Source organism: Eurytemora carolleeae, unplaced genomic scaffold (genome assembly GCF_000591075.1).
Source record: "Eurytemora carolleeae unplaced genomic scaffold, Eaff_2.0 scaffold234, whole genome shotgun sequence".
Classification (NCBI taxonomy): domain Eukaryota; kingdom Metazoa; phylum Arthropoda; class Copepoda; order Calanoida; family Temoridae; genus Eurytemora; species Eurytemora carolleeae.
In genome coordinates, this window is record NW_019396124.1 from 163,987 (window position 1) to 178,637 (window position 14,651).

A 14,651-nucleotide genomic window follows, 5' to 3' on the forward strand; every position below is an offset into this window, starting at 1 on the left:
GCCACGGCGCTCAGCCCCCTAGCCTGTCCTAGCCGCAGCGCTCGGCGCAGAAATTGTCTTAACCTAACCTAACCCTCAAATAAAACGTTAGTCCGAATGAAACGATACGACACCTCCAAATGTTAAATTAAGTCTTATGGCTCAGATAAAGTCATTATTAGACAAAGGCACGATTTTGCAGTTTCGGGGAATAATGCATAGGACGAACCAGCTAGTATAAATTCCGTACAGTCGTCTCGTAAAGTCTCTTCCCTCTGTATTTAACCAAACTTTTACACTCGGGCATTTTAGATAAATCAATTCAAACATCAATTGGACCTATTACCAGAGCCAGGAAATCAAAAAAAGAAATGTCGTTAATCCCTGTGGATTCAGCAAGATCGAATTAATTCTCGAAATGATTCAACAGATCCGGTTAAATTTTTAATTTTACCACCATCATATGTGCAAGATGGATAAGGTTGAGATTAGATTTTATTTGTAATGAGGACTATTGTATATTAATTCTTTCAGAATAAATATTCAGTAGCTCATCTTCTCAAACTTATCATAAGAATTTAGACTGACTTTATAGAGAGATTTTGAGCAAGTTCTCGAATCAGACCTATTCAATCTCAAACAGAAAATTTTGAATTTTCAGAAAATCCGTCCTGAGCCCAAATATTTTCAAATTTACGGTCGTATTTAAGACGTCCTAAATACGTCTCCGTACTCTATAGTGTTTTTCCGCTAGATGTCTCCCGTTAGTTATTTTCTTGACAGACAGACTTACTCACGTCATGGTTACTCACATAATTTCGCCGTGAGTTAACCTTATTATAGATGTCAGCACCTGCACACAATACAACTTTATAAACACAGGGATAGATAATAATCACAATTTTAATAATACAATTTAATTCAAAAAGTCAAATTTTAATCCGATTTTGATCAAAACTAAATAAAAAATTTAATAATCTGTAGTTTTATTTTACGAAAATTATTATAATCCATGAATTCTTGAGAACTTAATATTTTTGAAAGTCATGCAATAAAAAGCATCCTTGAAAATGTATTCATGCAGTGAATTGAACAGCTTTCTATTTATTTTAGTCTATAGGGGTCGCGCGCTGTTGCAGTTTATGGTCGGACACTAAATGTTGTAGAAAATCCCATTTAGACAGTACTTAATTCCTCCGTATTTAGGACGTTAGTAAGTGGAGACGTCATATGTTTGCAAAAAGTACGGATGAAAAAATTCCGGCTCTGGGAGTTGGGAACCAGATATATGGCCAATTTCTTAGACGCTCTACCATAGGTAGAACCATAGTCACACTATGGTTACGCTTTACCAGAGCAGTGCAGATAAATAAATACAACCAATAATTGTACCTATGGTTAAATGAATAAGAAATCGGCCAATAATGGATTGAAGTAGTTATACTAAATTACTCAAGTTTAACCCAATTTGAACATCTTAACACTTAAATTTGAAAATTTAATCGAAAAAATACACTTTTATAAAAATGCTCCAAATTTAATGGAAAAATCCGTGAACATTTAAGATAAAAAAGGGCACCTTCAATTGGAGCTAAAATTGTTAAAATAGGATAGGGGTGCGATGAGCACTATAGCAATAAATACAATTCTTCAAACGAAACGGTTGATTCTAATTTTAAACAGAAAAAATCTAAAATCTACAAATAAAACAAATGTACAGAAAATAACCAATCTGACGACAGTGCTTGTCGTTTAATTACGGGTGGGTTTAAATAGAAAATTAAATTTTAATAAATTTATTTGTCATCAATAAATAAATATAGAAATATCACGTCTCTGTGTTTAAAATACATTGTATAAAAATTAAAAATCAATCAAAACACAAATGCAAAAAAATGCATTAATACGTTTGCTTGCGTAAAACGCAATAAGGCTGAGGAATTGTTTAGAGAACAATTGCGCGTTAATCTTTGCGTACAGCGGCGGCCATCTTAAATTTACTCAACAGTCACAGATTTTGCCAGATTTCGGGGACAGTCCACATTGCACTCTCTTAGTACAGCCAGGTGGTAGGATAACAGCTAAAATAAACATTTGGATGAACTTTTTTATTATTGAATTGTTGTAAAAGATGACTAGAGCAATTTTAGGAATAATTGAAATTAAAAATTTCCTCAAAAAAAACCTGCCTGCATAGGAATGACCGTAAGAATTCCTTGAAGCGCATCAACAGTACGAGGAATCTCCAGAGCATGTTCAGACCACTTCACTGAAGCACAAAAGTCAAGAATCTTCCAAATATAAATTAATCTAAGTGAAACCTACTTGTTTCGGTATCTCCTTCCTCGCAAATTAGAATAGGACGGCCATCCCTAGCAGTCACCTGAAGAAAAATAATTTTTCAAAAATTGCTGTTAAGACCATGGGTGTCGAAAAGAAATTATGAAGACCATGAGAAACACTTTCAATTTTATGGATCAAGCTTTATAAGGTTAAGTTTGTAAAGAACCTGTTGAAGAGCATTCATACACTTGGTGAATACACAGTCCCTGGTGATGATCATGATGATAGGAACAGTGCTGTCCACCAGTGCCAGGGGACCATGCTTCAGTTCACCTGACTGGATACCCTCGCTGTGCATGTAGGTCAACTCTTTTACCTTTACAAAACAGAAATCTAAATAACACTATTTTAAAATTTACTTAAACAATAAGAAACACCATGGTGCTATTTTTCTATTTCTCTTTTTAGTAAATTTCGGGAAAACAGTTTTTTAACAAACAAGAACAATCCAATGCAATGCAGTGAATCTTTAAAATCCCAAATCCTACCTTGAGAGCCCCTTCCAGGCAGGTTGCAAAGTTGAAACCTCTTCCCATGATGAGGAGGGATCTCTTCTTATACAACTCCTTGGCTATGGTCAGCACCTTGCCGTCTAGATCCAATACTTTACGAATCAGGTCAGGGAGCTGACGCAAACCCTGGATAATCTCAGATCGCCTGACATAAAACAAATATATTTTTTCTCCATACTTTTCATTGCAATTTAGATTGTCAGAGAACTCAAATTCATAAAAGAATCTTAAATAATTTTTAAAAAATTATGTAAATGAAAGAAAATGAAATGCACACCTTGCTTGAAGAGAAATCCTATCCTCCGCCATAACAAGGGCAAACAGTACCAGGGAGAGAATCTGGGAAGTATACGCCTTGGTACTGGCCACGCCTATCTCCGGTCCTGCGTTGATATGCACGCCGCAATGGGATTCTCTGCAGATGGTTGATCCCACAGTGTTGGTGATTCCAACGATCAGAGCTCCACGGGATTTACAATACCTAAGTTACAACTTATTAACTAGCTGTACTTAATCCGGCTAGTTCCAACTAGTTCTCTTGTGCCAACCAGATCATTATCTCATTTCTGCATCAATTTAATACTTATGGCACAAAGAGCTAAATTAATTTAATATTAAGTTTAGAAATAACAACCTGAGGGCTCCAAGTGTATCAGCAGTTTCTCCAGATTGTGAAATAAAAAAGCAAACATCGTCCCTAAGAAAATCATTAAACAATTACATTAAGTTGTAAAATTATTCTGTTCTTGAAAGATTATTTAAAAAAACTAGAAATATTTCCTAAGGCATATTCGGTATTTAGAGACCATGGACCTAATTTTCTAAAAAAATAGGTCGAAGTTGAACAACGAAGATGTTGTTCAACTAGTTATTAAATGTTGTCCTGGGGAAATTATTAAGGACCGTAACAAAATCTAAACCTGAAAATGGGCGTATTCCTATCCAGAAAATCAGAAGCCAGGTCTATCATGACCGGAAGCTCTGTCAGCTCTTCCAGTAGCTGCCGGGTAGCGATAGCAGAGTGGTAGCTGGTTCCACATCCTAGAATAATAAAAATAAAAGCAATTAGAGACGTATTTTTATGCGACCCTACGTAAAGAAATTCTAATTTATTCTAAACGATACCTTGTTAACTTGATCTAGGATGAAGAAATATTAGTTTCTATATCAATAAATTCATTTATTTACTTGTTGGAAATCAGGCACACACTTAAAAAGAAATTTGATCATAAATATTAAATATTATTCTTACCGATCATAAGGAGACGCCTGCATCTCCTGATCTCAGGAACATAAGTTTTAATCCCACCAAGAGTAACAGTCTCCTGCTCATAGTTAATCCTTCCCCTCATTGTGTTCACAACAGACTCCGGCTGCTCGAAGATCTCCTTCTGCATGAAGCTGGAGAAGTTCCCCTTCATGATCTGCTGAATCTCCATCTTCAGAGTGGTGATCTCTCTGGAAGAGTCTCCTTCCCTGTTGATCCTGTGGATGCTGAGCACCCCCTGCTTACATGCAGCAACGTCGTCGTCCTCAAGGTAGATGACCCTGTTGGTGTGCTCAATGATAGCAGAGGCATCACTTGCGAAGAAATATTCGACTGAGTCTCCATCTGAAGGATGAATTTCCTCAGTTTGATCAGCATCAACCCTTAAAAAAACTTAGTAAAAACCAAAATACAATTTGACTAAAGTTTAAGACGTATATTTACACCTTTTTTTTTATAAAAATAGCTTTTAAGTCTGAAAAAGATAAGTTATTTATTGTTTATCTACATATGTAATTGAGTCCCACAAAAGATAACCCGACATAATTTTTAAACCTGTAAATAAACGAAACATTTGACCAAGAAATATGCCACTTTTAAAAACAGAAATGAAAATTCGATAATTTATCAACATAAAAGGAGTGACCGGCTATGTAAAATGTAAAAAAGTTCTACATTAAACTACAGACGTCATGTATAGGAACATGTTAAGAAAAAAAAAATTAATCATATTAAAGAAAAGAAGTAATCATGTTTAATTATTAGTTTCTATTTTCTCATTATTCTGGTTTCTCATTATTTACAAAGATTTTCTGCAGATTTTCTAGAATTATTATTGAAAAGACGACATTTGAAGAATTCGAAGAAATCTGCAAATAAAATCCAATATAATAATGAAAACGAAATAATCAATTTTAGCATTGATTTATCGACAAATTTTTTTTGATTTTAGATTACTGTATAATTTACTTTTTTTTAGTTGTCGTTATTTAATAAATAAAAAAATTTATAATTCTGAAAACGTATCCACCGACAAAGTAGGGAGTTTTGAACTTCGAATTTTAGCTCAAACTCAGGATTTACAGAAAGTTTGTCTCAAATGAATTTGAAGGAAGTTTTCCACAACACTGCATACTCAGTTCAACTACCTTACAAAGCCGGTCACTCCCTTAAGAAAAAAACCCATTCATACAGAGATTTTCCTTTAAGGAAAGAATTTTTTCTGATAAAAAATGTGGAAGTTTCGAAATTTCCTCCCATCGTTTCAACAGCAGAAATGTGCAAGTCATTAGAAAACACCCTAGAAAATATTTAATTTGAGTTTCCTTATTCGTTCAAATACGCCACTTTTGAATTGAACCCAATAGAAATTAGGACTACAGTTCACTTACAAAGATTTACCTGAACATGGCCGATGTCTTTTTCCTCGGAGCAGGAGATCCAGCAACCTCTGATGCTCCGTGTTTAACCATCCTAGGATCCTCGTCCAAACTATATTGAACCGGGATATGGTCAGATTCAAGCGCAGATTCAGCCTTGATTCCTTATAAAGAATTTTCATTAATATTAAAAAATTTTATTTGTAAAAAACTGTTTCATAAGCCTCATGAATGTAAGTATGTGTTACGTCATAATGTTAAGTATTATGATAAAAGAGAATGCGGATTTTTAAATAGATTAAGGTTAATTAATGCTACAACAAATATTAATGGAATTTTCGGTTTCATGAATAAAAAAAATTAATTGTTTTTCCGTCTTCATTTTACGAATTAAATCATAAAAAATCTGGAAGATTGTTTTACGACACTCAAGGAAATGCGTTTTTGCCCCTCTTTTATTATCCTTAATGTTTGTAACCCGATGTTGTAGACCTGTAGTTTGAAATATAACAAATTTACACCATCAGGTTACAAAGAAATGTGAATCAGCAAATTGGTGTCAAAACTCAATTCTTTTCCGACTAAAAATGAGTACAAGAGTACATAATGAAGAGTTTCCCTACCTACTAGAAGAGTTTTCCAACCTACTAGATAGAGTTTTCCTACCTACTAAAACGATTTTTTCCTACCTACTGAGTTTTCCTACCTGCTAGAACACGTTTTTCTACCTACTAGGAGTTTTCCTACCTACTAGAAGGAGATTTCCTACCTACTAGAAGGGGATTTCCTACCTACTAGAAGGAGATTTCCTACCTACTAGAAGGAGATTTCCTACCTACTAGAAGGAGATTTCCTACCTACTAGAAGAAGATTTCCTACCTACTAGGAGATTTCCTACCTACTAGAAGGGGAGACCCTCTCCTTGTAGCAACACATTCTCCTGGGAAGCTTGTGGACTTGAACACACAAGCAAATGCACCTTCAAGCTGGGCAATTGTCTTCTCAACCAGCTGACGGAATCCATCATTCGGGTTCTGGATCCTAGAAAAAAAACTTTAATCCGGCAGATCCAATTAATCTAACTTTAATAACCTGATGATTATCAATCTTAAGAATAAACTCCACGGGTCACTGGAATCTTTTAAAACAATTTTTTATTTCATGTGAATTTCTTGAGTTAAGCGTTCTAAATATCCTTCAGGTCAATTATAAGTTTAATTATGTGCAAAATTCACCCAAAATTGAATCCTACTAAATAAAAGATTTAAATCCCACATTTCCACCTTGAAAACTTAAATTTACTAAACCTGATAAGTTTGATGAGCTTTGCAATGATCTCTGTATCTGTCTCAGATTCGAACATCATCCCCTTGCTGATGAGGAACTGCTTGATGTCCTTGTAGTTAGTGATGATACCATTGTGCACAACTAAAATTAAAAAATTCATCAAATCTTGACAATTGAACTTAAGTTTAACGGATAAATGCGAGGTTTAATACTATCTAAAAATGCCAATTTGTTAGTTCTTTGAAAACAAAGTGTGTTTTATATGATTATAACAAGTCCACAAAACCTCTTGACAATATCAATATCTCAATTCAATTTTTCAAGTCTTGCCTACAAATTCGTTGTTTTCCCCTGAGCGCTGAGGATGGCAGTTTACATCAGAAGGAGCACCGTGGGTTGCCCATCTAGAATAAATTAGTAAAATTTTAAATATTGTTTTAGGGTTAGATCTTCAGAACCTTTGAACGATCCATGTATCTACTTGATTTAAGTTTTCAATTCTTAAAACAAATATTAAATATCCTAATATTTTATCGTAAAAAAGCCGAGTTCTAGGCTATTTATAGCGCATAAAGTATAAACATATAAAGTATTTATTAAATTTTAGACCACAACAATTTTTTCCAATAAATGCAGTGCTATATTTTTTCTGACTTTTCAGAATTATGTTCTTAAAGAAAAGACGACTTTATTACCTAGTGTGTGCAATCCCGACGTGTACAGTGTGAACCCCATCAAAGTTCAGAAACTCTTTATTTTCCAAAATCTTCTCCTCAAGCTGCTTCACCTTACCAGTTGCTTTCACAAGCTTAACAAATTTTCATTAAATAAATATGGAATATTTTCTTTACAATATAGTTCCAGTGACCAGAGCTGAAAACTTTAGAATGGTGGATATCGGGATTAAGGCTTAATCCACTCTTTTTCTTAATCTCGAGATTAAATATTGCTTGTTCTCCTCTCATTTTTAATCTTCAGATTAATTAAGAGAGCAAGATTAAGGATATCACATTCTAAAGTTTTCAGCTCTGATCTGCTTCCATATTAGGGAATAAACTATTTATCTATTTTTTTTACATTCTTTTCCAAGAAAAATTAAAAGAGGAAAACAGAAATTCCCCCCCCCCCCCTTAAAAATGTCATCCTAGTCCCTGTAGAATTTTTCAAACGGTATTTTAGTCAAAAAACAAAATTACAAAAAGACCGCAACGGCAGCAAAATGAGCCGCCACTGCACTGTAACCAAGTAATTTTTTAATTTATAAAAATGAAATAATTACCGTAATATTTGCATTGCTAGTTGGTCCATCCACCCCAACCCCAGCAGAGTCATATCCACGGTATTCTAATCTAAAAAAAGTTTTAAAAATATTTTTAAAACTTGTTTATTATGTTGTTGATAACTAGGTTTATTTCTCTAATTTAATAAAAGCATTATGATCGAACTTTTAAGTAATGAAACAAACACTGTTGATTAAAAATGAAATACAAGCCTAATATAAATCGGATATTAAGATATCGTAATTTTTGTACTTCTTTTTTATAAAGATGGTGATGGAATTGTTCAAACAAAAATGGATGTGAAGTTAAAGTTTCCCTAGTATCAGGGTGAAAAAAGAAGAAGTTACCTCTGTAGTCCTTTAATAAGAAGGTCTAAAATCTCTTTTCTTGTCCTGGGAGTCAGATGGTTCAGATAAGCAAATATACCACACATAGTCAACTAAACTAAAAATAAAAATATTTATTTTGGGTGGCAAACAAAATAAAAAGATCTTTTGGAAGATGCTTCATCTCGATCTTGTTAATCTACGGATAAATTTAATCTTCAATAATACACTTAATAATACCCTAAATGGATAACAGAAATAAAAAGATTCTGAAAAAGCCCACATTGGATATTGAGATCTAGCAATCGGGATAATGGGTATCACTATCCACAATCAATCACAAAAGTACCCAGCTCAGGTTAGACTTTCTGAACAAAACTTCACGAAATTACGTAGGGCGAGGTTTCTTTTATCCAACAGTAAAAAAGTGTCACGGATAAGGCAATACTAGGTTAAATTTAAACAAGGCGAGTGGGATAAGGTTTATTTAAATAATATATGGTGACGTTTAAAGTCAGCTCTAGAACTAGTTAAATTGTAAACAAATATTATTGATTGATCAATCTTTTATTTTGTTAACAAAAAAACTTTGTTCTAAATATAGATTTATAGAGGAATAAATTACTAGTAAAATCTTAGCTGAATTAGTCGCAAGTAAATATAAATTCACACAATTACTATAACGATTTCCGTGGCATGTTAATTAAAAGAAATCCAACAAATATCCAAGATTTTTTTTAAACCTTCACTGCATTCAGTATTATAACTAACTGACTCAAACTGAATTTACGCCAATAAAAGATAAATCAAATAAAGGATTTTACTTAGGGATTCCAAACTTACAATTTCTTTCTTAACAAAAAGAATAATATTTCGTCCATACACAATTCTAGAATAGAATAGTTCTTTTGTTTTATTAGAACTATTTGCAGCAATTGAAATTAAAAATAATCTTCGGACGATGAAAACATCACCCTGGAAACCCTGGTAAACTGAGTAATAAATTCAAAGATAACAAATCTATAGTATCAGGGGAGTACTAACTCAGGGGCTTGATAGGGTCGTTTAATAGGGGGGGGGGGCTTTAATAATATTTGTCAAACTGTTTAAATAAACGAATTCATTGATTTCTAATAAATAAAGCTGAGGTTTAACTAAAAGATTAAATACTAACATTTAAACTGGGTTCCTAATCAAACAACTCTGACAGACCAACTAAAAAGATTGCGTTAGAGAAGGTATAAAATGTAAACAAAACAACAACAAACAAGAACTGGTTTTTAGGGTACAAAAGTGAAATAAGTATACTTAAACGAGAACCGACAAATCTTTGTTTACACGAAAGTGTACTGCAGTTATATATTTACACATTTCTCTTCATAAAGAACGCTTTTAACGACATTTAAATCCAATCAGAAAAACCCGTCGGAGCCCAAATTTTCTCAACTTAACGGGCTCCGAGAATTAAATGTTTAAATAAATTGAGTCTTTGCCACAAACTATTTGCAACTCAATGGCGTAGAAATTGGATAGTTCAAACTATGAAGTCGGTTAGATCAAATCAAGGTCATAATTGGTAAGGAAAGTTAATTGCGGTCGTGTATACTCTGCGTACATATTGAAAACAGTTCTCTCTGGGCGGAATTTGTAAACAAGATTAGATGCATCAGTGTTCGTTTAGTATCCGAGGAGGTTAAAAGCATTAAATTTTGATAATTTTGATAATTTGCATAATAGTTTCCTATGACCAGAATATTTCATTGATTTTTTTATGTGAAAGATGGATCCCATGTCAGGCTTTGACATCGTTCTTGTGTTTACATTACCGCCCAGAGACAGTACACTGCAGTACAAAAGATGTGCACACTTCTGAAATAACTTTCCTTGCAATACATCCTTGGATCAAATAATCTAAGTTTCACAATTAGGATGCAAAATTAAAGAAATTAGAAAATCCGAGTTTGTTCTAGATCTCTTAAAAATAAATAGAGCCAAAAAGACAATAATCCTTGAATGTTAACAATCGGCTCAACACAGATGCCCAACGGTAGTTGTAAACTAGATATATATATATTCTAATTACCTTGAAATGTATGAATGTAAGATAGTATAAGTACTAAAACTAATGGTAAAACTATATATATATTCTAATTACCTTGAAATGTATGAATGTAATATAGTATAAGTACTAAAACTAATGGTAAAACTATATATATATTCTAATTACCTTGAAATGTCTGAATGTAATATAGTATAAGTACTAAAACTAATGGTAAAACTATATATAATCTAACCACCTTGAAATGTATGAATGTAAGATAGTATAAGTATTAAAACTAATGGTAAAACTATATATAATCTAACCACCTTGAAATGTATGAATGTAAGATAGTATAAGTACTAAAACTAATGGTAAGACTATATATATAATCTAACCACCTTGAAATGTATGAATGTAAGATAGTATAAGACTAAAACTAATGGTAAAACTATATATATTCTAAATGCACCTTGAAATGTATGAATGTAAGATAGTATAAGTACTAAAACTAATTATAAACTATATATATTCTAACCACCTTGAAATGTATGAATGTAAGATAATATAAGCACTAAAACTTATGGTAAAATTGTATATATTCTAAATGCACCTTGAAATGTATGAATGTAAGATAGTATAAGTACTAAAACTAATTATAAACTATGAATGAGGCCTACTACACTGAAGGAGAATATATAGAATTACTGAAAAGAAGATTGACAGATGTTATTTTATACTTTTTGAAACTGAAAGGGACTAGACGCAGACGTTGACGTAACTGATTGACTATTCAAACCTTTTTCTGATCTAGGATTTTGATTATTTTTTTTTTGGTATTTCTGTAAAAGTGACTTTGTGGCTTAGTTTTCCAGAAAACAATTAAGGAAATTGTGAAAATTTAACACTTTCCAGAATACTGCTCCTCAGAAAGAGTTTTATAGGACATCTAACAGATCGTTTAAAGGATCCAAGGAGTGTCACTTGATATTACGTATACAGTCCCTTTAAGGCCAAATTTCGAATTTTCAACTTCGTGAGGGAGTATGTTAGTAACCAATGATCCATATGTAGAACAAAATCCGGTAAAAGTTTCAAAAGTTTGCAATTACAACCACCCTTTTATCCAACAAAAAACTATTTAGAAAAAAGTAATTGTTCATGTATTTTTTTCAATAATATTTATTAACTAAGTACAATTACTTAGTGTCCTTACCTATTTCAAACCAAGTATTATATTACACATGTCATTCTTTCTATAATCTGTTAATTTATAAATCGTCCAACGGAATTAAAAAGAGTGTATGCAGCAATTAAGAACAAATTTTGTTCGTTCTTGTTCCAATGACATCAGAGGAGTTTTGATAAGAAATTTTATGTGAATTCCGTAAGTTATTTACTGCACTATAGGTTTTCATGTTTACTTTTGGATAATAATAAAACTCAACAGAAGCTGTGAGATTAAGGGGGAGGGGGGGGGGCATAACATTTAAAAATCAGCTCGTATGTTTTGGAATGCCATGATCAAACATTCAAACGTAATAAACTTGGCCAAAAAAGTCGCCGCGAATTATCCTTATATTAACAGAAGTCGGATCTTTAGTGTTGGGAATCTTTGGATCAAACATTGATCTTCATCTTCTGCAGTCCTCCATAAATTTAATATTCCTTTTTGAATAAAGGAATTGAGTTTTTGCCACAAACTCTGATTTTCTAATTTCAATATCGTTGCAACCCAATATCGTAGACCTTAAATATTTCAAACTATGAATGCTATTAGATCAAATATTGTAAGTTTGAAATATCACAGGTTTACATCATAAGGTTGCAAAGATATAGGTTTTACAAAAACTGAATTTGTTGAAGAGACGCAATTCCTTTAATTGAGAATTAAATCCTTTATCTTACAATTGAATATCATGCATGAATTTTATAACGAAACTCCACAAAACAGTTCGGACCTCAGTTAAGCGTAAAAAAGTGTATGCGTGTTTAAAAATTTAAGAAAAAAAAATTAAACGTTTATCTAATAATTTTTAAAATCAATAAGAATGAATCTAAGGATAAACCAACGGACATAAATTGAATTCTAAAGTTTTAAAATATAAATTGAACAAAAATATGAGAATCCCTCAAAACCGAATTGAAAAGTTAATAATAAAATCAGTAAAATAAATCAAGAATAAATACAATGAATGCCAAGTTGTCAGGTTAACAGTGTACACTGATAAAATAGGGGACCCCCCCCCCTCCCATCTACACGATATTCTCAGTTGAAAACAGCTTTCTCTTCTGCTTTCATTTATCAGGAGGAAAAGAAAGCGTTACTTTCTTTCTGATAAAAGATATGATTCATATTGCAAAAATAATATTCAAAAAAGATAAAAATAAGAAATTATAGTAAGAAATTAAAACTGATCTTATTTAATGTAATTGTGCAAAGATGGTTTTGTACAAATATAATTTCTATTTAGTCGTTTCCAAATAATTTATAATATCGGTAAATCACCCTTAAAAGTAGCTTTTACAATAATATAAACGTTTGTATTTTCCTTAAATGTATTTACTGAACGTGACGAATAAATGAGAAAAAGTCACAATTCTGGCAATTTTCCTTATTAAAAGTCAATTTTCTCTATCTGAAATTTTTATTGTATTTTTTAAAAAGTTATATGATCCAGCTATGGCTATTTTGTAAACAAAAGCCAAGGTTTTTTTACAGATCAGGCTTTTAATAAACCGACACAGAAACTAACCTTAGTTATTGAAGTATGTGATAGTAAAACTTAATTAACAACAATTTTTAACCATGCATGAATATGGAAAATAAACATAATCTATTTATGGTCCTCATTCTTTACTTCTTATCTTAGATCCTAGCTAGACGAAAGTTTTTGCAAAATACTTGATAATCCCACACATTTTAAACTATATACGTATACACACACATGAATTCTATACTCGGAGTTTAAACCAGTTGTCCTTGAAACCAACCACTGCATGTTAAATACCAAAAACCAGGAGAAACGAAAGAAAAACTCCTGATAAATGGAGGGGGGTGGTTGTAGTTTGGATAGTTTGTCAATTAAAAAAAAAAATAAAAAATAATAAGGAACTTATAAAACAAACAAGGACCTAAAAAAAACAGGAAGTATAAAAAACAGATAAAACTAATGAAACCGAAAGAAGTAAACGAAATTGGGAGGAACAATGAAAGAACAGGAGAAACAGGAAGGAACATTAGAAACAAGAAGGAACTGAAAAACAGGAAGGAACTTTGAACACGAGAAGGAGCTAAAAAACAGGAAGGAACTTGAGAGACAGGGACGGTAAAAAAGAAACTGTAAGGAACTGAAGACACAGAAAGCACTAAAGAAACTTGAAGGAACTAAAGAAACAGGAAGGAACTATAACGCAACAGAGAGCACAAAAGAAACAGGAAGAACTAATGAAACAAGATTGAAAAAAAGAACCAGGAATAAACTAAAAACAGAGAAACATAAAGAAATGGGAAGGACCTAAAGAAAGTAAATGGAACTATAGAATGTGAAAGGAACAATAGAAAAGAGAAGAAAATAGGAAGACAGATAGGAACTAAATGAAGTAAAAGGAACTAAATCGTAGGAAACCAAGAAACAGAACGGAACTAACAGAAAATAAAAATACTGAATTATTTAAACTATAAAGGATGTGTAAAAATAGAAGGAAATTGAGAAAAACGCAAGATATAAGAACGACTTAAACCAATATAGGACTAAATAAACACCGAGGAACTAGATCAACTTATTAAGCAATAAAAAGGAAAGGAATTTAAGATTTAGAAAGGAACTATTGAAACACAACGCAACAAAAGAAATATAAAAGATTAAATACGAAGGAAGAAAGTAAATCAGAAAATTAGAAGAAAGATAAACAGAAAGAATCATATATACTGAACATAAACGAACTTATACTTAAGATATAAGAAAAACTAAAGGCAAGAAAAGAGATGCTGGAAAAACAGAAAAACGAACAATTGAAAAACAAAGCAAAAAATAAAAGAAATTATGAAGGAATCAGACAAACAGAAAATAAATGTAGAAACACGCTGAATCCCAGAGATATGTAGAACAGCAGGATGTAATGGTTTTTAAAAATTCAAAGTATAAAATTTGTAAGGTGTAGATATATATGTTTATACTACAATATCCATAAACATACCTTATCCTTTGCAGAGTACCAAGGTGAGACTGAAGGATCA

At 32.1% G+C, this 14,651-nt stretch overlaps 1 protein-coding gene across 3 annotated transcripts; it reads right to left on the reverse strand.

Annotated features, from left to right (window-relative positions):
- Window positions 1-1,759: 1,759 nt before the first annotated feature.
- LOC111695651 (glutamine--fructose-6-phosphate aminotransferase [isomerizing] 2) lies at window positions 1,760-11,711 on the reverse strand. Of its 3 annotated transcripts, none has more exons than XM_023465043.1 (17): window positions 11,628-11,711; window positions 8,395-8,491; window positions 8,047-8,116; window positions 7,463-7,575; window positions 7,098-7,171; window positions 6,788-6,908; window positions 6,379-6,521; window positions 5,503-5,644; window positions 4,087-4,484; window positions 3,755-3,875; window positions 3,469-3,531; window positions 3,112-3,315; window positions 2,811-2,979; window positions 2,489-2,638; window positions 2,305-2,362; window positions 2,169-2,248; window positions 1,760-2,060 (listed from the first exon to the last, which is right to left on the reverse strand). In XM_023465043.1, the coding sequence occupies exons 2-17, from the start codon at window positions 8,478-8,480 to the stop codon at window positions 1,977-1,979; spliced, it is 2,076 nt and encodes a 691-aa protein (XP_023320811.1). In that variant the 5' UTR covers window positions 8,481-8,491; window positions 11,628-11,711; the 3' UTR covers window positions 1,760-1,976. The 3 variants fall into 3 exon arrangements, with proteins under 3 accessions (XP_023320811.1, XP_023320810.1, XP_023320812.1); XM_023465042.1 differs by lacking the exon at window positions 11,628-11,711 and adding an exon at window positions 9,548-9,594; XM_023465044.1 differs by lacking the exon at window positions 11,628-11,711 and adding an exon at window positions 9,217-9,314.
- Between the last annotated feature and the right edge of the window lie 2,940 nt (window positions 11,712-14,651).

Bases quoted from the DNA above. Each gene is read 5' to 3' on its own strand.
- LOC111695651 (XM_023465043.1), bottom strand. From the start codon at position 8,480: ATGTGTGGTATATTTGCTTATCTGAACCATCTGACTCCCAGGACAAGA. The intron at 8,117-8,394 runs GTAACTTCTTCT...AACTTTTTTTAG, and splicing joins CTTATTAAAGGACTACAGAG to ATTAGAATACCGTGGATATG. The intron at 2,980-3,111 runs GTGTGCATTTCA...GTTTTATGTCAG, and splicing joins AGGATTTCTCTTCAAGCAAG to GCGATCTGAGATTATCCAGG.